Consider the following 25,738-nt stretch of genomic DNA (forward strand, 5'->3'; position numbering starts at 1 on the left):
GGCAGTATACTTTTCCCCCACCACAGAAAAAGAATACTCAGAGAAATGGTACAGGACAGCAACAAGGGGTTGGGGGACAGCATAATGGAGGGACAGTCGTGGTATAAAAGTGTCATCATTTCTCTATGAACAGAGTTTTCCTCTATCATAGACAAAATGATGTGTGGCTCTGGTCCGTAGGGGTGCCCCATATAGACCCTAAAGTATCAACTGCATGCTACTTTGCCACAATAACAAGCAGCCAATACCCCCAGAAGGACACAAAGCACAAAATTAACGAGTTAATATTACCATTGTATTAGCTGTTGAAAGAGTGGTAGGAGATAGATACCATTTGTACAAAGTACTTTGACTCTTTCAAGTATGGGTGCTGATCCCTTCCAGTACGGATAGTTGTTATGTGGGTGGTTGCCAAATTCTGGATGGTATTGTAATCTTTAGTAGTGTGTGAGATTTTGGGAGGGGCTTACTTTACCTGCTTCCAGAAATTCTTTTTCACCTTAAAATCTAGATATAAAAAAATATTTTCAGTGAATTCTCAATCTTCATACATATTCATCAGTCAAAAAATTATCAAGAATAGTGACCAAACCACTGTAAACCATACAAGGATAGAATTTAAAGAAACTGCTCATATTACATATCCTTTATAAATCATTCCTCTAAGGTATACAAGACTTGATACATCTCAAAACGATGTATGGTGTGTATAATGCTGCAAATGCTGAACATTCGCTGCTTTGCATAAGAGAAAAAGCATCATGACATCATGCATCTCAAGGACTTCTCATTACCATCAACTGATATCACCGTATTACATACTAACCCTGAAGACATTTGGGGCATGTTCGGTCCTTGCAGCTTATTTGTGCTTTCAAACATAGAAAAATTGGGGGGAAATTAAGACTATTTTGATATCAATGTGACACAAAATTACACATCTTAAAGATACTTCTGTGTCAATTTTGTTAATTCATTTTTGTATATTTAAAGTTACCTTATTTGTAGTAGTTTTAACATAAAAATAAAAGTCTTTGTGCACTAAGACAAATTGTTTGAGTGACTGTGTTCCACTGGTCTCTTGACCAAGGTACAATAAATAAGCCATTTTCCTAGTCCACCTCGCATTTCTTTCGGAATGGTTCAGCTGTTGGGCCAGGAGTCACCAATCACCAAGAATTAGCACTGAAACACCCACAGGAGAAGATACAGACAATACAACCATTGAACAAAAACCTTGGCTAAAACACCTCACAACACACATGAGTTTGCTGCCAGAGTTAATATATTCATAATATATATATATATTTATATATATTTACAGATATATGTATATGGTTAGAGAGAGCTAGGGTTGAACCTACAAAGTAGAGGGGAAACAAGGTAATAAAGGACAGGTAGCGAGACACCATTCTAAAGAAAAGCTGTGCAGAACACATCAACCCACTATGATGGGTCTTAATGTGTAAAATCTGTTTGACAAACAAAGACAGGTGTGATTGCAAAGGAACAGAAGGCTAAAAGGGGCATAGTTCCTATAGTTCTGTGTACAGTTACTGCCAAAATGCTCATGCAACTGCAGGAACCTAATTACATGACTATAGTAACTACACTATTTTGAAGCCCACTTTGTGCTTATTTTTTATTTTATTTTTTCTGCCCGTCTTATCAAACGAACTACACCGGTGTAGAACTGAAGTGCATGCAAGCACATACAAGCAAATGAGTGTAATGGTTGAGCTTTATTCACCTGCTGACCATTCGTTAATCCTGGCCTTGTACATACGTGGGTCTATCTTTAGGGAGCACACATTTCACACTCTTGTGCCAATAAATCACTGTGCTGAACATCAACACATATCCAGCTGTGAACAATATCACTGACTAATGCAGTCATTTGTAAAACATGTACCTCTTGAATGCATGAAAGCCTTAAAGAATATAGTGATATTTACACATATTCACAAGAAGAGCTTTGGAGCTCTGATATGTAAAAAGTACATGAAAACAAGAATAAAGAAGCCGAAAGTTGACCATAAAAATCATAAATTAAAGGATGAAAATGACAATGACCTCACAGTCATTCACCTTTCTTTGTGCTGAAATGCTACAGTATTGTCTTGCATGGAGAGAGATGCAACAAGTGTTCCAACCCTTCATCACCCATGGTGCAATCGTAACAAATGCATAGCCACGCTTTTGATTCAATCTACCTGTAAAACAAACAAGCCACATCTCCTACAAAAATACAGACTGAGCAATTGTGATTGATTTCCTAGATGCTGAAACTGAACAGGGTCACAAGGGCATTGACACCTGCACTACCCTAGTACACTTCTTATCTGCCCTCCATCGGTATTTCAGTGTCCTGCCAAATGATGTCCGAGAAGTGCCTATTTTTGGCAATGCCATTCAAAGCCTTCACAATGAGAATCATCATGACAGAATGAGACTTACAAAACAGTAGACATCGTAGGTATTTAGAAAAAAAAAAAAAAAAAATCTATTAAAGAATATTATGCACAATTACCAAAGTTTGCTATTATTACATTAAAAGGCTTTCAGTTAGGTTCTCCATCCAGAGTATTTTCACTATCAATAAATTCAACATGCGTAAAAGGGAAGTGTCCAACTTTGCCATTTAACTCTCCTTCCCACTGTCCATTTATGTTCATCTTGGTCACCTTTATAACATCCCCCAACTCGAGTCTTAGTGCTGTTTTGTCATATGCATTTGGAACTCTTGCCTGCTTTACCCTTGCATATGCTGGTAATTTCCTCTGAAATATAAACAACACATTTATAAATTCATAATTGTCATCAAGATATCTGAATTGAAGATCTTTTTTTTTATATATTTTGCAAAACAAGACAACAAAAAATAGAGATGAGTAACTATTATTAAACTTTCCACAAACATTAGCATCATTTACTTTCAAACAATAGTAAACGAAATACTAATAATCATTGTTTACACTGGTTACCAAATTCTAATAATATCTCTGCACGATGTCAGTGTCTGGATTTTGGAGGTTGTCAAAGATTATGGGTTCTGGAAAGCCTTCAGTACATTCTCATGTGGTTAGATGGAGGACTAAACAAATAAAAGGACGTATAGGATCTCTGAACATCTCAAAGGGTAGACTACAATTGAGGTGCTTAATGCAGAACAGGTTATGAATTGACCAATGGGAAATTCTTTTTTCACACCATCCATTTTCCCATCAAAGTTTAACAACAACAAAATAAAATTGTGCAAGAACAAAATAACAGTCTTATTGTGCCACCACTGTGGTCAATGAAATGCATGTCATGGCATTGTCATCTGCTAGAATCAATAACATTTCAACAACTTTGAAATGAAGGGCTTTCCCCCAACCATACTGTTTGGGTCAAATGCAGTGCACCAAGACGCAGCTCTTCTACGGCAGGGCCCAACATCCAAAAATTTATATACCTTCACCATTTAATTGTGCCTTTGGACAAGGCAGTGGCATCCATTAACATCTCCCCCCACCCATTCCTATCACTTGCACTCTCCATGTATTTAATTGCGGTATGCAGGGCTGAAGCTGTGTTTATGGAGTCCTATCCATTTACAATTTTGCTCAACAGTCATTCCTCTTGCATTAAATGCCTCCTTCACCCTGTCCATCCGCCTCATTCTTGGTCTTCTCGACTTCCCTCAATTCAGTTCTGCTTTCCACACTTTGCTAGTTTTTCTCTCTCTCTACTAATTCTTTATATGCCCAAACCATCCTTCCACTCTTTTACTCCACACTATCTGCAAGTTCTTTTTCCATCTACACCTGTCTGCCTCAACTCCACATTTCTAATTCTATTCATCTTTGTAACCCCAGCCATACACTTTATCTCAAACATACATATATGATTTTCCTTTCTGCCTCCTTCATATTCCAAGTCCCTGCTTCATACAATGCTGTGAGGGATGGACACTCCTCCCCAGACACCTAATTCTCAAGTCACTTTATTCACCCTAAATATTGTCTTTTCTCCTGTCATATAATTCATCTCTGCCTACACACCATTTACTGTTACATGCCACCCTAAATGCTTAAAAAATTTCAAGAGCTTCTTGCCCTTTATTCGCACCGATTGCCTATCTCGCCTCTTATCCATCTATTCAATTTGCATTTGCTTACATATCTCTCATTTACCACCAGAAATTCAGAAATTCTACCACTAACTGCATCAGTTTATCCTCCAGCTTAGCCACAAGTACAATGTCAACTCAATCACTTCCCTATATTTTCACTTACTAGTTCCAAAGCCTACTGTACTTAACAACACAACCCTAATCTCGTTTTACCCTGGCAACACAATATCTCTTCCTTGATCAACTTGTGGGTCAATCTGGTGGCTGCTGTTGTTTGCTTGGGAGCTGTAGGTCTCCTGCATGAGACTTGGGGCAACAGACTGATTTATTGCATTCAATTACATTTCAGCTGATACTTGTTTGTATGCATCAGACAGGCCATATCTATACATGCTCTAGTTAAGTAAAGTATAGTATAGTAAATTTCATCTATGACTTCAGTTAGAAATCATGTTTGGTTACCAAGATGAGGAAACTATTAACACGTATGCTTTCAATGCTCTTAGGCACCTCAATTATCAATTCATACATCATTTCCCTCTAAAAAGGAAACTAGTCCTGTACGTATCCTTGTTTAAAGTACTGTATATGATTAGAAAAAAAAAAAATCTAGGGTACAATTCACCTTCAGCGTGTAATAAACTATATGGAATGTGCAATTTCAAAACAAGAGATGGTGGCGATCTTCAATACCATGGCCTGGATTCATAAATAAATGAATAAAATAAAAATTTGTAAAACTGTTCGTAGTGTCAAAGTTGCACCTTCAAAATTTAACTTTTAGAAATGTAGCTCAAATGTTCTTGCTATATTTTCAATACCTTGCTACAACTGGGATACATATGCAAATATACAAGACGAGTTAATTAAGTTATAAAGAATCTTGACAACAACAGGATTGTTCGGGGTTTGCAGGGATGGTACGGCAGGTAAATGCAAGGGTGATAGATGGGTTTTGAGCTGGTAAGTACAAGTGGAGGGATGTGAGAGATGAAATGGTTGTTGCTTGTGGATTACACTGTGCTTTTGGCTGGATTGAAGAAGGGCTCCAAGGTAGCTAGTGACAAAGTTTGGGAAGGTAAGTGTGATAGGTCGTATGGGTGGGAACGTGTTGGGAATGAGTTTAAAAAAAGGGCTGGAGGAAGTGAAGACCTTTAACTATTTAGGGTCATGTGTAGCAGGGGAAGAGTAAATGCTGGGGGAGAGGGAGTGGAAAGAACTGGCAGACAGGATGTTGGATAGGTGCATACTCTGACTGAGCTATCCCTGCTTATGTGAAGGAAAGGGCCTTTTCTAGTTCTGACTTTTGGAGAAAAAAAAAAAAAAGTGAAATTCCTACACTTGCAGAACAGTTTATTTCAAATTTGTTTCTGAATCTCGACCTATAGGTCCAACTGATTTTGGATTTTTTTTTTTTTTTTTTTCTTTAAGTTTGCATCACCACCATTCCTCTACTGATACAGTATTAATTGGCAGGCTCCTGTATGAAGGAGGAGGAGGAAAAAACTACCTCCACCCCTCAGTAACACAGGAGGGAAGGTCAACAAGCCAGGAGACAAACATTTTCACACTTTATCTCTACCTTCTTCTTGAGCTTCCCACCTCTTCCTTACACTCGGGCCACCTACAATCCAGGCTACAAGTCAATGATTTAAATGAGGAGCAGTTGGTAAGCTGAACATACTCCTCTTCTATAAGTTTTTAAAAACGACTTCCAAACTAACAGTTAATTTTCCAATTGTGTAAAAACTATTTCATGATTTATTTTTCCTGTCACTACCACCTTATTACTAATTAAATGGCTACAATGCCATCACAACCTAATATATATGATTAAAGCTACATAAATATACTTTATTTCATAAGCCTAAGAAATGATTACTAAATAAAGTGAAAAAAACAAAGTGATTCGTAAATAAACGTACCTGTAGGCTGGGCTTAGCTCGTGGTGTACTGTCAGTATTATTTGTAGATTGTGAGGATGCTCTGTTTGGAGTTGAATTTATGGTAACACTCTCCCCTTCTTCATACTGTTGAAATAAAACACAAATAGAAATGATCTTCATCCATGTATTATTTTTCTTATTTATTTTTTTTTTTTCCCCAATTGAAAATAAAAAAGTACTATCTACTACAGTACACTCAGCCCTCAATCTAATGGAGCCTGATTTAACATTTTTGGAGGCAACTGACAAAATTCAGTGATTCAAAATAAGTTTCCGAGTTCCCCATTATCTCAGCATAACAATAATACATCTTGGCATACATACATATACCAAAGGATTTTTTCCCCCTTACAAGGAAGGTAGCCAAAAAACAATGGCATAAAAACCATTCCCACCCATTCCATCCCTATCACACTCCACTCCCCTCCACCCTCTTCCCTCCCTCTTATCTTGGCACCTCCTAGATGACAGGTCATCCCTGCATCTTGTCCACTGCCCTGGGTCAGAGGCAGTGTCGCAAGACACAGCACATCCACAGCAAGGCCGCTTCATTAAATCAGTGACCCCCGCCCCAAATCCCCTCATGCAGAAAAGGAGATGGGGAGAAATCCCTTCGGGCTGCATCAAATTTTTCTCATACATACTCCCTCTCCCCCCACCCATTCCACCTCATGGATCACAACATCATCCATATACAACCCTTTTCCATTCACCCCTGCCTTCTGTCCTCTCCTGCCCTTCCTTGACAGATATTCCCCTCTTCCCCAAAGCCCCTTTAACCCCATCCGTCCATCTCATCCTAAGTCACCCCCTCATGTTCATTCCTTCCACACCTCTTTTACTAGTCTTTCTTTACTTATTCTCTCCATGTGTCTAAACCATCCTAATACTCTTTCATCCACCCTATCTCCCAACTCCCTTTCCACCCCCGTTCTCCTCCTCACCTCTTCATTTCTCACTCTATCCAGCATAGTAACCCCTATCATACTTCTCAGACACCTCATCTCGAGTGTCACTGCCAATAACTTAACCATGAATGAGAAGAGCAACAAACTCTAAAAATGTAAGAAGTATATGGACTGGCTACCTAAAGTCCATGATGGCCATACACATGTTCAAGCTACTATTTCTGATGCTTCAATCAACCACAACAGTGTAACATCATTTGTAATACACATGTTACCTCCTTTACCTACAGAAAAAGAATCAAGAGTTACAACAAACCTTTTGCACATAGGGCACAGGTATGGATCCAGTGTGGCCCATTGAATTCCGCGCTGTCCACCACTGTTCTTCATCTTTGCTCACCACAGTCAGAACTTCACCCTTTCGGAAAGGTAGATCATCTGGATCCTAGTAAGAAATACAAGGCATTAGTAAATGTGTAGTTCAAAACTGCTTTGCATGTCAGGGGTAAAAGTTACCCCTTTAAAATTTTGGAAATACTTAGAAATTGATTCATCATCCAGCTCTAATATTGTTAATTTACTATTGTAATGATTAGAATTAATTATAAAGAAATCCATAAAAAGAACTGGATTCGTTAACAAATGATGAAAAAAAATGTTACTACGTAAACATTAAGTCCTAATCTCGCTATCGGACGAAGGGTAAAGAAAGGGCTCATTGTTTGAACTAGTCTAGCTACGTGGCATATTAGAAAAGCCACAAAAGCTCTTCGAGACTTCCTTGCCAGAAACAACTCGTAAAAATTGAGTTTCAAAGGGGTTTGGAAAGGGGCGCACTCCATCCTAAGAAATGTACCAACCAGGTACCACAAGAGTAAGACTTAAGACGAGATCCATAATACCACTAAAACATTCACATTTATGACAAGTCTCTGTGACACATTACAAAATTTCCATTACAAACTTATTTCCTTCCAACTTAAACCTAGAGGAATATCTACTTTGACTAATTCTATGGTACTACACAAAAGTTACAAGCAAGTACAAAAGTATAAAAGTATAAAAATAGTATGTCCTTACAACTAGGGACAGATTAATTCACCATCCTGCTGAGGGATGGTCCTTCACTTCAGTAATATTCATCACCAGAGTCTAGGGAGATAGCCAAAAAACAAAGGCATAAAATCCACTCCCACCCATTCCATCCCTAACATACTCCACTCCCCTTCACTTTCTTCCCTGCTTTGCATATATGAATAACCGATTTATAATTTACCTTCTTCAGACCTGAGTTTACCACCCATCTTCAGCCTGCACTTAACTACAACATAAAATAGATGGCATATCCCACACTCCAACACTGAAACTATATGTGTGCTTGTGCCCCCCCCCTTTTTTTTTTTATTTGGCAATTACTTGCATAAACAATCTCCCTTTGACTTGATTGTATTCACTGCCCACAAATGAAGGACTAGGAAACATTGGGCCTGCATGCACATACAACAAACAAACACACACACACACACAGAGTGAAGGAAACAAGCAAGATCAAGATAATACAAAAGGGAGGAACCAAACTGCTCCCCAGCCCAGCAGATAAACCATATGAAGAAAGACTGGGTCTGCCAACTTTGAGAGATCGAAGAGAAAGAGGTGACGTGATTACGGTATTCAGGTCACTAATGGGGACTTGCATTGACAGAAGAGCTCTCTTCATTAAGAATGTCTTTTTTTTTTTTCCCAAGAGGTCCATGGGAACAAATTATGAAAGACCACACGTCTAAAAGATGTGAAGAAATACAGTTTTCCATACAGATGCATAAATACTTGGAATAGCTTACAAGGTGAGATAGCCCAAGCTCAAACAATACACGAGTTCAAATCTAAATATGATAACTGCAAATCAAAGATATAGATTAAGTTGGAACTGTACACAAGTTTGAAGCTAGGTATGATAAAAAAAAAATAGAGGATAGGGGACAGGACCTCCTTTTCTGTATACTGTGAGTAGGTACAATTAGGTGAATACACACAATGGTGGCTAGTGTTCCTACCTCGAATGCAGGTGGCCTGGGTTCAACTGTGGATCAAAGACTACAGGGATGGTTTTGTGAGTGCTTATGGTTTTTGCCGTTTTACTTGATGGTTTTTGCCGTTTTACTTGAATTTTTATCTATTTATATAAGATAAATATGCGTTGAATGGCCTACCGGCTCCGGCGTTTGGCCTTCAAGCCAAAAATTTCATAAATCAATCAATCAACTACAGGGATGGTTTGGACATACGGTAAGAATGAAGACACACAAGCAAAAAAAGAATGGGGGAAATCAAGTGTCTGGAGGGAACTCGAAGGTAAAACTACGAATGAGATTTGAGATTGACGGATGGGGTGAAGGGGACACAGGATGCAAGAGGAATCATTTTCGAACAAGGAAGAGAAAGTGGGTAAAAGATAGGGTGTAAAAGGCAGAGTGGTTACAAATTGATGAGAAAATGACACGACTCGTAGGGATTTCTTCTAAGGATTGGGTGTGTGGGGGGGGGTGGCCATGTGACGAGGCAGTTGGGGGGAAACTAGTTTCGGCTGTCGGGCTCTACTGTGGTGCTGCGTCTTGCTGCACTGCATATGAACCAAGCAGCGGCGGGGAACCCAAGAGTTGAGATGGGAGGGACAACGGATGTGTGTGTCAAGGGGTGTAGTAACGGTGTATGCCTGGGCTCGGCCATCCCCCTCATAAGTAAAAGGGGCCTTTGGGTTTATGAATCTATATATATTTCTCTCCAGCACGGTTACGCTTTCGGTCATGTTTACTTGCAACTTTACGTAAAATGACAAGAACGGATTTTGGATTTTTTTTTTTAATCTAATAACACATTAGCATGAAAAGTAATATTCCCCCCAAAAATTCTACTACTACGTAGTCGACGTGCGTAACTGCTTTTGCGGAAGTTTGTCCTCTAGAATCCCTCGCTTGTACAACTGTCCGACTTACGGTTCCTTCGAAGTCGTACTTCGCTATGACCTTCTCAGAACGTTTCGGTGCTGGCCTGATGAGGGGCGTCGTGTCGAGGTAGTGAAGCTTGTAGAAGTTGAGCAAGGAAGGCAGGTCTGGGAAGAGCTGGTCTCCTATGCGATACCGCGTCTGTTCTGCTTGTTGGATCTTGTTGATAATGTAGTGGGACACTTTGTTGTCTTCTCTGAAAAGATAATTAGCTATGAAATTAATTCGGAAGTGGGTATCGCCAACCGTGTAGTTAATGAATGGAATAAACTTCCTGCACAGGCAGTGCACTATAATATGGTTCGAAGTTTTAAGATTCACTTTGATAAATACCTAAGCAATATCCTATAACGCCTGCCGATTGTTAATTTTGCTTGTTTCACATGCTTTCGTTTAATTGTCTGTTCCAAGCATGTGACCTAATTATGGACCAAAAGATCTCCTTTTGATATGCAGTTCCTTAGTAAGCCTTTGTAATAAGTACATAAACAAACAAGTCGAAGAAAGGTGAGTGCGGCCAGCCACATAAAAGAAAACGATGCATGATGGCATTCCAAAAGAACTCTTAAGATTTGTATCCAAACGGATTCTTTGAATATATCTGAAAAATAAACTAAATCTCATCTACTATGAATTTCTTGTAAAGATGAAATGAGAACATCTCCAAGCTCACTATCAAAGAAAATAAACAGTCCGCCACGGCAGAGTAATTCAGCTCAGCACGGCCGACAATCATGGAGACCTTAACGCTAAAAACAGATATGGATAACACTAAAGAGTAATATCCAAATATCAGGAGCTTTGTACGTTTCCTTGCCATCCCATATTTGATATCAAACATACGTAACGTTATACAAATGAAGTGTTGCAGACTGGTTCATTGTCCAATCTAATCATTAAATTGGTGTAAGAATACAGTCACTAGCAAAAGGTTTGACCCACGCTGCATTTCTCACAACGTCAATAGAATTTTTTGTCGTAATGTTTAGCCTACAGTTACGTATTTCCTAAATTGATAAAAATGTCAAATAGTTTGTATTGTATCATAAAAAATTCTGTGTGGTTTAAACTTTTTTTTTTGTCTGTACCATCAAACCGTATTAAACTGTACAGCAGATAGAGGCAAATACGCTAACGAAGAAAAAGAAAGGAGGTGGAGGAGGAGGGGAAGACCTAAAGGAAGAAAACGAACGAGAAACGCGGACTGCAACGACGGTTGCCCCTTTTTGTTGAAGACGTTGCAAAGACACAAAGAACCACTTGGCACTTTGGGGGGGAAGGGGGGATTCGGCCGTGAGATTCCTGAGGATAATGGGACACAAGTAAGCAATGCTCCCTCCGAAGAAGAAGAAAAAGCATAAAGGATCACAGGAGGAGACAGGAAAACGAAAAGGGGACGATGGTAGTGACCTGCCAGATGGTATCATATGTCTTCCACGGAGAGGGAAAAACACACACAGGAAGCGAATAAGGAAGAGGATTAAATTAAAAAAAAAAACCGTCATGCCTCTTGCGACCTACACCCCCTCCTCCCCATCCTGCCTCACAACAGGCAACATGGCGCACGTGGGGAGAGGTCATTTGTGAAATTACCATCAACCCTCCGGGGTGGGGGGTGGGGGGTCTCTCCTGGCTGAACAAGGTGGGGCGCGTGTCCTACGAGATGACGAGCCCCCCGGGAACCGAACGCGCCCCCAGGAAGTCTGGGCCGACTTCTTTTTCCTTAAAGGGGATGAGGTACCTGACGGAACACTGTTCCAGACATTAAAGGGGCATCAGCGATGGCAGCCTTCAGGAAAAAAAAAAAAAACCGTTCTAAGAAGAAACACGCCTCAGGAAAATTCGAGAACTTATCCGTATGACTTCGTGACGGAAACACTCGCTCCTCCACCAGTCACGTAAACTTCGTGGAATATGTCTGGTCCCTTCATTCTCAGCTGTCGCTGTGCTGATACTTGTGTTGGGAGTTCAGTTACTGTCACAAAATGTCATGCACCAGGAACCTGGTCGCCACGGTTAAGTGATATTGTTGGGGTCTCGCCTCCAGTCCACATTTATTTCCAGGTTTCGCCCGCAATGTCTCTGCCAGAAGTTCAGTTACTGTCCGCAAATGTCACACGGTCAGAAACTATCGGCTGAGAGAGAAAATAGATAGGGAGAATAGGGGTAGTGTAAGACGGGTGTATACGAGGCCTTACCTTACCTTACCGTCGTGCCATATCCTCTTGGACTTCGGCAACCATGGAGCGCCACCGTTCACGGTCCCTAGTTACTTGTAACATCTGTATACGAGGCAGAAGAGGCAAATCTGACCGGTGTTGTTTTGGGCATGTTGGCGCCGCCAACATGCATCGCTCGACCTTCGACCGCCTTGTGGAGGACGACCTCTACGAACTCGTACGACTGGCGACGAGAGTCAACAGGTAGACAAGAGTGGAGGACCACCTCTTCCGTGGTGGCGCTTATTTTGTATCCAGGCTCTTCTATCTACCTCTGTGCAGTATTCAGGATTAACGGTTTAAGCCCCTTGAGGCTCGGCACGGGTTCCGTTGTAAACCTCGTTCCATTTATTTCAGACAAAGAACATACCCTGGACTGAGCGTCCTCGTTAGTTCATCGCTCAAGGGAATAAATATGTCTGGCCTCTCCCATTCATGTCGTGGAGAGAAGGCATTTTCAAACTAAATTGCCAATAAATAATTAATAAAATAATAAACAAATTGCTTCCGTGGAACGCGACGCCAAACGTACGACGGCTTAAGCTGGGTCCACACTTGTTGCATTTCCACGTATCATCTTTGCGTACCACCTAGTGATACGATACGGTGCAACAGGGTATTGTACCCACTTGTTGCGTATCCGTATACAGCAGGCGGATACGCAACAAGTGGGTACAATATCCTGTTGCACCGTATCGTATCACTAGGTGGTATGCAAAGATGATACGATACGTGGAAATGCAACAAGTGTGGACCCGGCTTTAGCCCCACCGGACGCCCCGCTTTCCCACCAACAACATTTGTAGAACCGGTGGAGGCAATTTTGAGGCACTTGGCGACACGAAACTGCCACGTGGCACCGCACACGAACTGACACGTTGGGAGGTACCAAGATCTAAGGAATAACAGGTCTAACCACTTCCGACCGAATTTCGAGGGAGTTGGCGCAGCGGGCCCGTGGCGGGTCCTATAGCTGTCAGTTTAAGCTGGTGCGTCGTTCGGGTATGTTGTTGCCTTCGCTCGCACCGCTCCACGCAATTAGTTATATTCTGACAAATATTATATATATATATAAATATATATAAAATATTATAGTTCCTGTCTATATATGAATATATAATATATATGATATATAATATATATATAATATATAAAATATTATAGTTCCTGTCTTCCTTGGCGTTTCACAGTTTTCTTCAGTGTTTCACAAAGAGAAAACGGACCCAGCCTAATGACGTCAGAAGCTGCGCACAATAATTCAAACGGTCTGACCTGTATATTTAGACCTTGGGAGGTACGGTCTTCCAGTTGGAAGCCACACTATACGTGTGGAAAGCCTGACCGATGGAACTTCTCTCTATCATGCTGCACTTTGCTTCTTACCCACTCCGTGAGAACAGAAGTGACCCTGAGGCGGTTCCGCGGATTGACGGCGCTGCCATCATCCTCCTCGCACCCCTGGGGTCAAGTCGGGTCAAGTCGGGTCGGGGCGAGGAAGGCGGCGGAGCAATGAAGTGACGTTATTCGTACTCCTGAAACACGAAGGAAGCAACTAGCTCGATGCCCTCCAGCACGCGAGTCCGCCAGGGCGGGCGCCATTTTACCCATTTCGCCTGTCCTCGTTAGGCTCCAAAGTCTGGTATGCAAAGTGCCAGGCGATTCCATTCAGCGAAGGAGACCCTCCGGTACTTGTTGCATAATTATGTCGCGTGGATTCGCGCGATCGTGCTGGGTGTATGAGTGTGCACGCGCAAACACGTACACACGCGCGCGCGCACACAAACACATGTATGGAACAAATTGGATGAAGAAATAGTGTGTGCAAACACAATACAACAATTTAAGAACAAACTTGATCTTGCGAGATACAACAACGGGTCTCACGAGCATAGCTCCCCTTCCCGTACAATACAACTTGCTGGTGTAATGGTACCGTGCTCGTCTGCTAATTCACCGATCTGAGTTCGAGTCCACGATCACGGGAGTAAAGCAACACTGCAAGACGGCACCCCAGGTTTGGTGGGAAAATGTGTGTGTGATTCACCATGGTCTTGGATCACGTGTTGGTCTCGTGATCGGCAGCTATTTCCATCCCAAAAGAGAGCTCAGAGCTCATATATGGGTAATGCTGTGACCTTACACGCACACACACACACACACAACTCCCCGCCCTCGAGAGTTGGAGTAACGACTCGCAGCGCAGCGATACTGAAATTATTTCAGCACCGGGCGGGATTCGAACCCGGACCGCCGTAGTGGCAGCCGGGAACTCTACCGCCGCGCCACCGAGTCGTGTAGTGTGTGTGTGTGTGTGTGTGTGTACGCGCGCGCGCCTGTATGGGGTCACAGCATTACCCACAGTTGGGACCATATAAGAACTGAGCTCCAACATATGGTCCAAGATCACGGTGAATCACACAGGCGCAAGAACAAAAATACACAAGAACAGCCTGAATACACAACGCACATACGTCACTCACAGACGTTCCCAACCATATAAAAACTATTCTTACAACTTTACATTTCTTAGTAGTACGGGCGAAGGTTCGAATAGGATAAAGGATGTTATATGGACCCTCTTAGAAGACTAAGAGCTACCGCTAGGAGGAGCTTAGCTAAGACTAGGGCCTAACCCCCCCTCCCTAAACCCCTACCCCCACCCTTCCCCCATTCAATGTCCAGCGGACACTTCCCTCGTCTTGTTCTAAGGTTTTCATCATGTCCACACACTTGGTCCTAGAAACTCTGGTTCAGTATTATCTTGATCAGAACATTAACGCCCAGTAACGGCTGTAAAGTTCTATCATGCACCAGGCGATTTAATTCAGCTTACAAAGACCTACAAAGAGTTCAAAGAGCTGGAAATAGTTCAAGGAAGTTCCTGGTGTCACTGAATAAACACGAGTCTGCCAACAATGGCAGACACTGAGAGGCAACAATGGCAGCCGGAGTAATGACGGCACAAAGACAAGTTTGTAATTGCCCTGACACAAAATGTACACGTATTTAGATACAATGAGCTAAAGACGTCCCGGTACCAAACCGGAGACAAAGACACGACACAATTCCGCCACCGAGTGACGAGTGGCATTACGACCCAAATACGGACGATCTTGAACAAAAATGAACACTGCATTCCGAGAGGATATATATTATATATGTACAACACTGAATGGGTCCCAGTGATTAGAGATACATTTTAACAACCACAATACACTTTAATTCTAAGTCATCAAAGGCCGACATGCAGAAATTGAAATGTGGTACTGCCAAGGACTCGAACCCGGCATCCTCATGACAAGTGCGGCAATGACTTACCAACTAGGCTATCAAGAGAGATAATTTCTGCATGTCGGCCTTTGATGTTTTAGAATTAAAGTGCATTGTGGTTGTGTGTATATTATATATATATATATATATACTCGCGGCCTATCAAATACGAACTCGCATTCACAGAACCACAAAAGAATTTTCTTTCATGTAAAAGAACAATAATCCAAAATGATGATGAAATGCGGGTTGCCTAGTCACCCTAGATTTAGGAAAAGTGCTTAGCTCTCGAGAAAACATTACCTTTGCCTTGTGTGTATGGACTGCCCCGGTAGCCGCTGGGATGGGATCCTGGTCCGCGCAGTTCGGAGGCAAGGTCGAAGACACTGCGCCACACACACGCAGACAGAAACCTCAAAACATTTCCTACTGTTGCGTAAGGCGGCTGCAGCAATTGTCCACAAGTGATGCTAATTGCTTTAAATATAACACCACACCAAACCCCTTTCATACGTCAACTTAAAAGGTTTTATGACTAGCAAAACGGGACCTTAATCATCCCCCACCCTCGCTCAACCCCACAAATAATAATAAGAATAATAATAATAATTAATAACTAAACAAGTGAAGCTAACGTGTCAGTTAGACCATATTCTGGACTCTTGAGTGATTCACCATTCACCACAGTCTTGCATCATGGTTTCGTTTCGTGGGCGACAGCTGTTATCCTCCTGGGTGAGAACTTATAACTTGTGTGTGTGTGTGTGCACGCGCGCCTATGTATTATATATATATATATATATATATATATATATATATATATATATATATATATATATTCATCTGCTGGGATTCGAACCCCCGCCAGAGCGGATTGCTTCATATAGGAGGAGGATCATACCGCCTGTGCCACCACGACCCTGTCAAAATTACTAATATATATATATATATATATATATATATATATATATATATATATATATATATATATATATATATATATAAACCAATGGTCAATGTTGTACTTCACACAAACACCGCACTCTCTTACTCATGGAAGTTAGTAACGGTTTGCAGTATTAATGAAGCGGGGCTCGATCTCGGATCTGCGTCGCCGCGTGTCCTCGACGCTACTACATCTGCAAACGGAGCTCTATTTCATGGAGAGAGAGAGAGAGAGAGAGAGAGAGAGAGAGAGAGAGAGAGAGAGAGAGAGAGAGAGAGAGAGAGAGAGAGAGAGAGATAGAGAGAGAGAGAGAGGTTATAAATACGAGGACCTTACCTGACGCAGAGCACGTAGTCGCCGATGATCGTAGTGGAGTCTCTGACAAGGAAGACGCCGCCTTCCCGCTCCCCCATCAGGAGGTCTGTCGCGTCCTGCCGGGACATCTGGCCGAAGTACCAACTGCAAGAAGAAGAGACGGGACCTCGTTAACACATTATGCTCCTCCAGAAGTGCGTCAAATCGTTCTGGTCCATACCAGACGACCCTACACCCCCGAGGACGCTCCCCGCTCCTATCCTCAACAAAAATATCCTTTCGTCAATGAGGGGGCGGACCGAAGATGAATAAAATAGTCTGGCATCGGCCCAGAACACGAGGAAACGTGCCACCCCGAACGGTACCTCATCGTACACGAAGACCCTTCCGTACGGTGACGTAACAGCTTCCTGGGTGACGTCACCAGACTGCTTTATTCAGCTGAGGGGAGGCAGCAAACTAGACTCTCTTTCGTCAAGTCTCCTGCCCCCCCCCCAAATACCTCCGTACGGAAAGGGGCCAAACAAAAACCTGCGATTAATTAACGGCGCAGACTCGACTACCCCCACTGGAAAGTCAGACTTTAATCTATCAATTATCCGAGATACCTTGATCTTTCAGAGGAAAAAAATGACGTTGACAACTATTATGAAAGCGCCTGTGTGTGTGTGTGTGTGTGTGTGTGTGTGTGTGTGTGTGTGTGTGTGTGTGTGTGTGTGTGTGTGTGTTTCACCTTGGTCTTTGGATCACGTGTTGGACTCGTGATCGACAGCTATTTCCCTCCCGGAAGAGAGCTCAGAGCTCGTATGACCGATCTATGGGTAATGCTATGACCTTTCACACACACACACACACACACACACACACACACACACACACACACACACACCCAACTCCCCGCCCACGAGAGTCAGAGTAACGACCCGAAGCACAGCGATACCTAAATAATTTCGGCCCTGGGCAAGATTCGAACCAGGTACTGCGAGCACCACCGTACTTCCCATCCAGCGCTCTACCAACCGCGCCACCGAGTCGTGTGTGTGTGTGTGTGTGTGTGTGTATGTATGCGCGCGTACACACTACTACTAGATGAAAGAGTCAACAGGTATTAATACATATACAAAACGAGTAAACAAATACACAAAAATAAAAATACAAAAACCCCTTGAAAATCAAACTTGTTTGTACATATCAGTTCTGGCGGACACTAGAGGAACCTCCAAAGGGCTTGGGCTTCCTGCAGAAGCAAGACTTCCTTCACGGAGCGGCTTCGTCGCTCCTCCAACTGGTGACGAAGCCTCTAGGAAGATCCACTTCCTCCTCCTTCGCCGGGCGGGTTACCCGCTATTCAAAGCCCACTGGTGGCTGTGATGATCTTGTTATGGCGATTTTCTTCAGCTCAGTGTTTACACGTTTAGTGACTGGAATATGCAGTCACAACTGGGTGAGTTCGATACTGTATGTTAACCCGCCACAAGGGGATATCTCCCCCCCCTCTCTCTCTCTGTCTCTCTCTCTCTCTCTCTCTCTCACACACACACACACACACGCACGGCTTGCTGGTGCAGTGGCTAGCGTCTCGAGCTGCGAAGCCACAAACCCGAGATCGCCCCCCCCTCCCCACTTACGGTATGCTTCACTAATACTGCAAACTGTTACTGTCCCTCTTGAACAAGGGGATGAGCGGTACATAATCACATAACATCTATAGGTCGAACAATACGATTTCTGACCTCTCATCCGGAAGGGTAATGACTCGATCACGATACCGGCACGTGATCCATGACCATGATGAATCGTACGCGCGCGCGCGCACGTACGCACACTCACAATGAGTTGCGAACAAAACAATAAATTGTCCGATACTCGATATATATATTCCAAACCGGGTCGATGCATCAATTTCACTCTATCGGTCCCCCCACCTCCCCCCTTTCCTCTCTCTCTCTCTCTCTCTCTCTCACACACACACACACACACACACACACACTTACTTAAGTTACTTAGGTACTTAAGTACCTTAGGTACTTAAGTTACTTCTAGGGGCTTTCAGCCGATGACAGCTCTCCAAGCCCCCCACGTTGAATATCTAAAGTCCAAAATCTGATTTCATCACTACATTCTCCAAATTCATACGAAGCAGTGAAGAAGTGTGTCTTCAGTCTCTTCTTGAAGATGGTCGTAGTTTCAGCCATTTTAACATTTTCAGGAAGTCTATTATACAGACGGGGAGCACTATTAACAAACGCTCTACGCCCAGATTCTCTATAAAACCTTGGCTCTAAAACAAACACACAAACACAAACACACAAACACACACACACACACACACAAAACCTCCTGGAACTTTTCATTGCGGAAAAGAAGTATTATTCGGCGTTTCCCGGGAACGTCTTCCTTCGATGCGGCCACCACGGCTTCCAGTCTCGTCCGTTGGACACCAAACCAACCTTGGACACCAAACCAACCTTGGACACCAAACCAACTTTGGACACCAAACCAACCTTGGACAGCAAACCAACCTTGGACACCAAACCTCCGTTGTCTTGAAACAACCGCTTAAACCTTTCGTCTTGCTAATACAAAAATAAACAAACACAACCACATTTGTAAATAAACAAATAAATGAAACACTGATCGAGCGCTCGTGCGCGCGCGCGCGCACACTCGTGGCGCAGTGGTAAAGTTCCCAACCTACACCACGGGGGGTCCGGGTTCGAATCCCGCCCAGGGCTGAAATAATTTCAGTATCGCTTCGCTGCGGGGTGTTGCTCCAACTCTCGTGGGCGGGGAGTTGTGTGTGGGTGTAAGGTCACAGCATTACCCATAGATCGGTTATATATGAGCTCTGAGCTCTCTTCCGGGAGGGAGACAGCTGACGATCAACACATGATTCAAGACCATTGTGAATCACACGAGTACTATGCTGGTCTGTCTGATACGTAGATGAAAACGGGTCGTCGGAAGGAATCTTACGATTCGGAGGCCGGCGGAGCGAACCGTAGCCGCCCAGTAACTTTAAAATTATTGGACCGACCAACCGACCACCGCGCCGGCGACCGCTCGAGCGACCGCGCTGAAAACGGACGAGGAAACGCGCGATTGGCGGTGCGGTTCAGTGCCGCTTCGAGAGCACAGATCCAGGTGAGGGACCGGGAGACGAAGGCATTTGGACGAGTGTGCGTGCGCGCGAGCGTGCGTTAATCTGACGAAAATGTACTATGGTCATATACACTTTGTCCCATGACTGGCCAAATCACATCATGACGCTGCAATTGTGAATACAATGATCTGCACTTTTGGCACCAAAAAAAAAAAAAAAAAAAAAAAAAAAAAAAAAAGTGGAACGGGATGTGGGTGAGCAGATGAAGTGGACCAACGTCCGCACGAGTCCTGTGCAGTCGGCGGCGCTCGTATGGGCACAAGAGGGAGAAAGACATCCAGGGGTTCTTCACTACACAAGAGTCCGTCACTAACCCTAGGCTACTGTGACGTCCCGCTGACGTCCTCTACATATTTTGTCATGGCTAATCCTACACGAATTTTATTCAGAATATAGTTGGGTTTTCAGGGAAAGAGTCCCTGAATAAAATCGCCTGCCTTGGGCTAGAACGGGGCGTTGGAAATGACAACGATGCGGTGCAAAAACTGAGGAGCGTAGGCGTGTAGTAGGGGTTTTACTACTACATAATGTCAAGTCATCCATGAGAAATGGACCAGAGAAATTCAGATTCTCTTTAAACTTGTTTATTTGAAACACAACGCAACTGTAGCTGGATCAGACTGACGACTTAGCAGGGAAAACTTAAAAAGGGCATATGACACATTTAGTAGAATAGTGAACAAATTGGTTTATAAGATACAATTATTACTATGCAGAATATTGGTATATACATTCGTACATATTTACATATTGATATTGGCATCGTATAACGATTATCTTAAGGTGTGACGTTGCTACAAACGACTCCATCATTCCTTTCAATCTCGTGCAACGATGACAAAGAGTATGACGTGCACATGCTTCGTTAGAAAAAAAAAACTAGATAGTGACGTACACAAATAAAAAACTAGGTAGTAGCAGCCATCTTTATCACCTGATGCAACGATTTTCTGGACATCACGAATCGAGGTTAGATCAATGGGAGATTTAAAGGTAAACTGGAAGACAACCGCTGGATCCTTTCATAACTTCCCCAAACCTTCAGATTTCCCTTTCCTTTCGTTTCTTTCTTTCCCTCTTGCCCCTTTCCCCCCTTCCCTTCCCCCTCCCCACATCTCTCCCACCCTCAAAATAAGGCTATAACTATGGTATCTTTTCGGTGCATTTACTGCCCAGTTGTCGGGCGCAGGCTCCCCCGACCCTACCCCCACGCCCCTCCTGACGAGCAATTCCCGAACAGGGGCTGCAGGAAGCGATACAATGAGCCCGTCTCCTGGGAGGAGGGCTCTTCCTCCTCCTCCGAAGGCCGCAATGTCCTTGTGGCGAGGAAGGAGGAAGGCGAGCTGAGCAGAGAGGAAGGGCAAGAGGATGGAAGGACGGGGAGGAGGGAAGGCCAGAAAAAAAAAAAAAGGGGGGGGGCAGAAAAAAGAGGAACACAAACATGAAAAGGGTGGGGAGAAGATAGCCAAAGGAGGTTCAGTAAAATGACTGAGACTTAACACTTCCACAAATGGACGGTGTAGGAAGGAAAGGGGACGTCAAAAGGAGGGATGAAGACAGGGTAGAGTAAGCAGAGGTGAAAACAAAGACTCCGACGAATAGGAGGTGGGATAACGGTGTTGGGAGGAGGGAAACCTGTCAGGACGAGGAAGAGATAGGAAGAGGAGGAACGTGGGAACACAGAATGCTCAACTTCGTTTCGGAGTTCGATGGCTCGTGATGGGGTTTGACGATGATGATACGGAGCCGAGGTAGGAGACGGTGGTGGTGGTGGTGTTGGTGGTGGTGGGGGGGGTGGAACAAGACCAGCGTCATGTTCTCTTGGTGAAGGATGAACAGTGGATGAACAGCTACATCCAGAGGGTTCTGAGACCCCTGCGGTGATCAGGAAGATTTTTTTTTTTTTTTTTTTTTAAATAAATAAGGATGGTTATGACGACAGGAAAGGAAGTGAGCAGTTGGAGAGACAGGAAGACGGAGAGGAGGAGGCGGGGGAGGAGGGGTTAGGGACCAAAGGTCAGAAGGGTCAGACCTCTTGAGGACGACCTTGCAAGAGACACTCCACGACTCTTCTAAGCGACGGTTGTTCATGGTCCTGAGATCGTGGCCAAAAGTGGATCTGCATGGCGGTGATGGAGGGGAGGGGGGTGGGGGGCTTCAAACGTTGGGTTCAAAGGCGGAACACGAGTAAACATGTTTAAGTATGCTATCGTGTGCCAACAGCTTGCATGTAACTGTTTCAACGTTTAAGTGAACATGTCACCCCCTCCTCTCTTTTTCTATGAACCGGGACGAGAGAGAGAGAGAGAGAGAGAGAGAGAGAGAGAGAGAGAGAGAGACTCCTTAAAAAAAAAAAATCCTTTTCCGACCCGAACGCGACGCTAGTCTTCCCTTACACGCGACCGCGAAAGAACTCCGTCCTCCCCACCCCCACCCCCCGGACTTGCTATTTCACTTTCTGCAAACAGCATCCCCCAACCGCTGACGCTGCTGCCTGCCCTTGCGACCCCTCCCCTCCCCCTCCCCCCCACCTTCTGCTGCCGCCGTCGCCAGCGCTTCACTACGCCAAGACGCATCACCTGTTTCTTTGGCATCGTGATGACGCGGCGCGTAGGCGATCGACGACCTGCACAGGCGAAATGACCTGCACACTACGGACTGCCTTGGATGTCAATAAGAGGGGACGGCGACTTGAAGGGGGGGGGGGTCCGGGTCGCAAAAGGATGAGGTGGTGGAGGCGACGAAGGAGAAGGTGCGGATGAAGTGTATAAGAAGCGTTAGTGGTCGATGACGAGAAGAATCATGTAACAGTCATTGCTGCAGATGGTGTTGTGAGGCCATGTGATGGTGTCACAAAGTGATAAGTGGTGATAAGAGGCCAAGGAAGTGGGAGGGGCGTTAGTAGTAGACGACGCATTACCGGCTGAGGTTTTTGGCACTGCAAACTTGTGTGCATGCGGACCTCACACGCCCCCTAACCCTCTGTCAAAAAAAAAAAAAAAAAAAAAAAAGACATTCATAAAATAAACAAGGCTATTACAAAAATCGCCCTGTAGGATAAAAATCCAGGGAAATGTAATCTTCAATCGCATACAGTGAGCACCCTTCACCCACCATCCTTTCTTGGAAATTTCATCCGCACCACAGGTCAAACCGTACTTTTGGAATTACGGATGAGAATGCCCACGGGAGGCAAACTCGAACCAAGATTTAAGAATAGATAAAAAGTGTCCACAGATTTGTGTGGGACCGTCGGCTGCTGAATCAAACGAGCTGGTTCTTGCTAGAATCATCTCTACACAAGGGGCTGACGGTAATGTGCACCGGCTGTGCAGGTGCACAAGCAGGCAAGCACGAGTGAGGAGGAGGAGGAGGAAGAGGAAGTGGAGGAGAAGCCACGACGTTGAGGATGATGATGATGCTTCACGTCTTTACTCTCGACTACTCGTAGCCTCATTAAGCCCATAACCATCCACATATTATCACCACCCCCACCACCACCAACCACGTCACGACCAGCCCGACATTTCTTTCCTTCGCTCCGTGATACGAAACTGGCGCACGCGCACTGGGAGAAATCTGCGGGAAAGGGGCAGAATTATGATTTTGACAGATGCACGGCATCAAAAGTCATCATAACATTTATCCATAAGTAGCTCCGTTCGATTAACATTGAATTTTTAATCCGAGACCTAGCCTTCAATACACCCCCCAACCACGCTGCGAAACAAACAAACAAAACAAACAAAAATAACTGCGCCCCGCCTAGTTCCTTACCGGCCCCACGCGAAGACACGCATCCCACCCACCCACCTCCTCCTCCTCCTCCTCGAACTCAGCTCGACGCGCCGTTTGGCAGGTGCGCACCACCCAGCTCAGTTTCTCCCACTTCCGCTACCAGCCCCTACAGGTTCTTTCATCTCACCACCTCCCCTCACCCTCACCCTCCACCCGTCTTCCCTTCCTCCTGTCTCTGTTTCTCTCTCCATTATTCTTCCCCACTATCATGTCTGTCTCCTACTTCATCTTCTTCCTATCTCCCACCGGTTCTTGGTGGCGTTTCAGCATGAAATGTAACACGTCTACCACCCCCTGTGTTGATCTGGCTGACTTCGAGACACTTATGTCAGTCTTTCTTAGTCACTATGGCCGTTCCTCCTCTTCTTCCTATCACTAAAACGCGAGACGATAGTCCAAATGTCAGACGCGGCAGTAAATCAGTTCGTAACTCTCGCTCATCCATGCGCGCGCGCAACTTTTTTTTTATCCTTCTTTTTTTTCCCCTTTCTCTAACCAACATCAAAATTTTCCCCTCTCTTTTTCTCCTCTCAAGCGCACTTCCCTCTGCTCCCCATGCCTGTCAATGCAGACGACGACAGGGTTCCTCCCCCGCCCCACCCGTCTCCTTCATGTCGTCGACGCCTTGCATGGCTCGGAGGCTCTTGCGGCAAAAGCACACATACGATTTTTTCTTCTCAGACATTTTCATGGACCGGAATTTATCTGCCGACGTGGTTGTCCAATACGAGGCACCGTCGACGCTTGCTTCTGCTTTATCCAGGCCGTTCTTGTCCTGACCTAACCCACTCTGGAGTGTCTTGACCTGACACTCCCTGACCTGGCCCACTCTTGTACCCTTCATCTTCGTATTCCTCTCCTCCCGCTATCCCCTTCAGCCCTGTAACGCGTCTTCGGGATTCCCATCCCCCGTTAATGCCAGATTATTTTATTCCACAAAAAAAATAAAAAAAAATAAAAATAAAATAAGGAGACACTTCACCGAGAGGACGTCATTCCTGGGAGTGACTCCCTTACCCTCGACAGCGATGGGACTCCACCCTGAGCGACTCTTTGGGAGTGCCGCGCCACCACGTTATCTCGTTACCTTCTGAGGTGCCCCCGTCCACACCTTCAGTCGCGAAAGTAGGATCATTACCATCCACTGAAATCAAATCCGTCTCTCCCTGAGCTTTTTCCCTTTTAAGCAACCCAATCCATCCTCGTAACTCCCTAGCCTCTTCACTCCCTTTCAATCCACTCCCATTCTTTCTTCCAGATTCTTGGTGGCCCTTTTCTTCCGCCAACATTGGCGCGCGCGCGCGCGCGCGTGTGTGTGTGTGTGTGTGTGTGTGTGTGTGTGTGTGTGTGTGTGTGTGTGTGTGTGTGTGTGTGTGTGTGTGTGTGTGTGTGTGTCCTTTTCACGTCAGTTTCCTTTTAGAATACTCTTTCTTCCAGAAAAAAAGAACCAATCCTTCCACATTTTACTGTATGTATCCTTCCAATCTGTCAACGCGGTTATCTTATTTTTTTTTTTGGGGGGGGGCTTTTTTCCCTAAAGCAGAGCAACCCGGTTGTCCTCGCCCCTCCCCCTGAAGCAAAAGTTCTCCCTCCCCTCTCGCCATCACTTCCCCCCCGCTCCCTCCTCCCCCCTTGATGATTTATTCCCTCTCATTTCGCCCCTCCAACTTGAACAAGTTTGTCTTTCTCATCGCGTTCCGTCCCCGCTCCCATGGACCATCCAGGAAGCGCAATTATTGTTACACCGTGACCTCCCCATCCCGCCTCTCTCTCTCTCTCTCTCTCTCTCTCTCTCTCACACACACACACACACACACACACACACACACACACACCCCACACAGAACAAACGGAACTGAAATCTCTCTCTCTCTCTCTTTCTCTCTCTCTCTCTCACACACACACACACACACACACACACACACACACACACACACACACACACACACACACACACACACACACACACGTACACTTTTCGAAATACCCCACAAGAACAAACGGAACTGAAATCTCTCTCTCTCTCTCTCTCTCTCTCTCTCTTCTGGCGACGG

General features: G+C 44.4%; 1 protein-coding gene across 2 annotated transcripts in view; it reads right to left on the reverse strand.

Annotated features, from left to right (window-relative positions):
* Nucleotides 1–631: 631 nt before the first annotated feature.
* The window catches only part of Crk (Crk proto-oncogene, adaptor protein), a 326,367-nt gene continuing 301,260 nt past the window's right edge, over nt 632–25,738 (reverse strand). For both annotated transcript variants that reach the window (XM_076211807.1, XM_076211808.1), the window contains exons 3-7: nt 16,745–16,867; nt 9,965–10,169; nt 7,288–7,416; nt 6,043–6,147; nt 632–2,780 (exon numbers count right to left, since the gene is read on the reverse strand). In XM_076211807.1, the coding sequence (XP_076067922.1) occupies nt 2,562–2,780; nt 6,043–6,147; nt 7,288–7,416; nt 9,965–10,169; nt 16,745–16,867 (781 nt within the window). In that variant the 3' untranslated portion in view covers nt 632–2,561. The remainder of the gene's footprint in view (nt 2,781–6,042; nt 6,148–7,287; nt 7,417–9,964; nt 10,170–16,744; nt 16,868–25,738) is intronic.

Source organism: Oratosquilla oratoria, chromosome 29 (assembly GCF_046742065.1).
Source record: "Oratosquilla oratoria isolate Oo_2021 chromosome 29, ASM4674206v1, whole genome shotgun sequence".
Classification (NCBI taxonomy): domain Eukaryota; kingdom Metazoa; phylum Arthropoda; class Malacostraca; order Stomatopoda; family Squillidae; genus Oratosquilla; species Oratosquilla oratoria.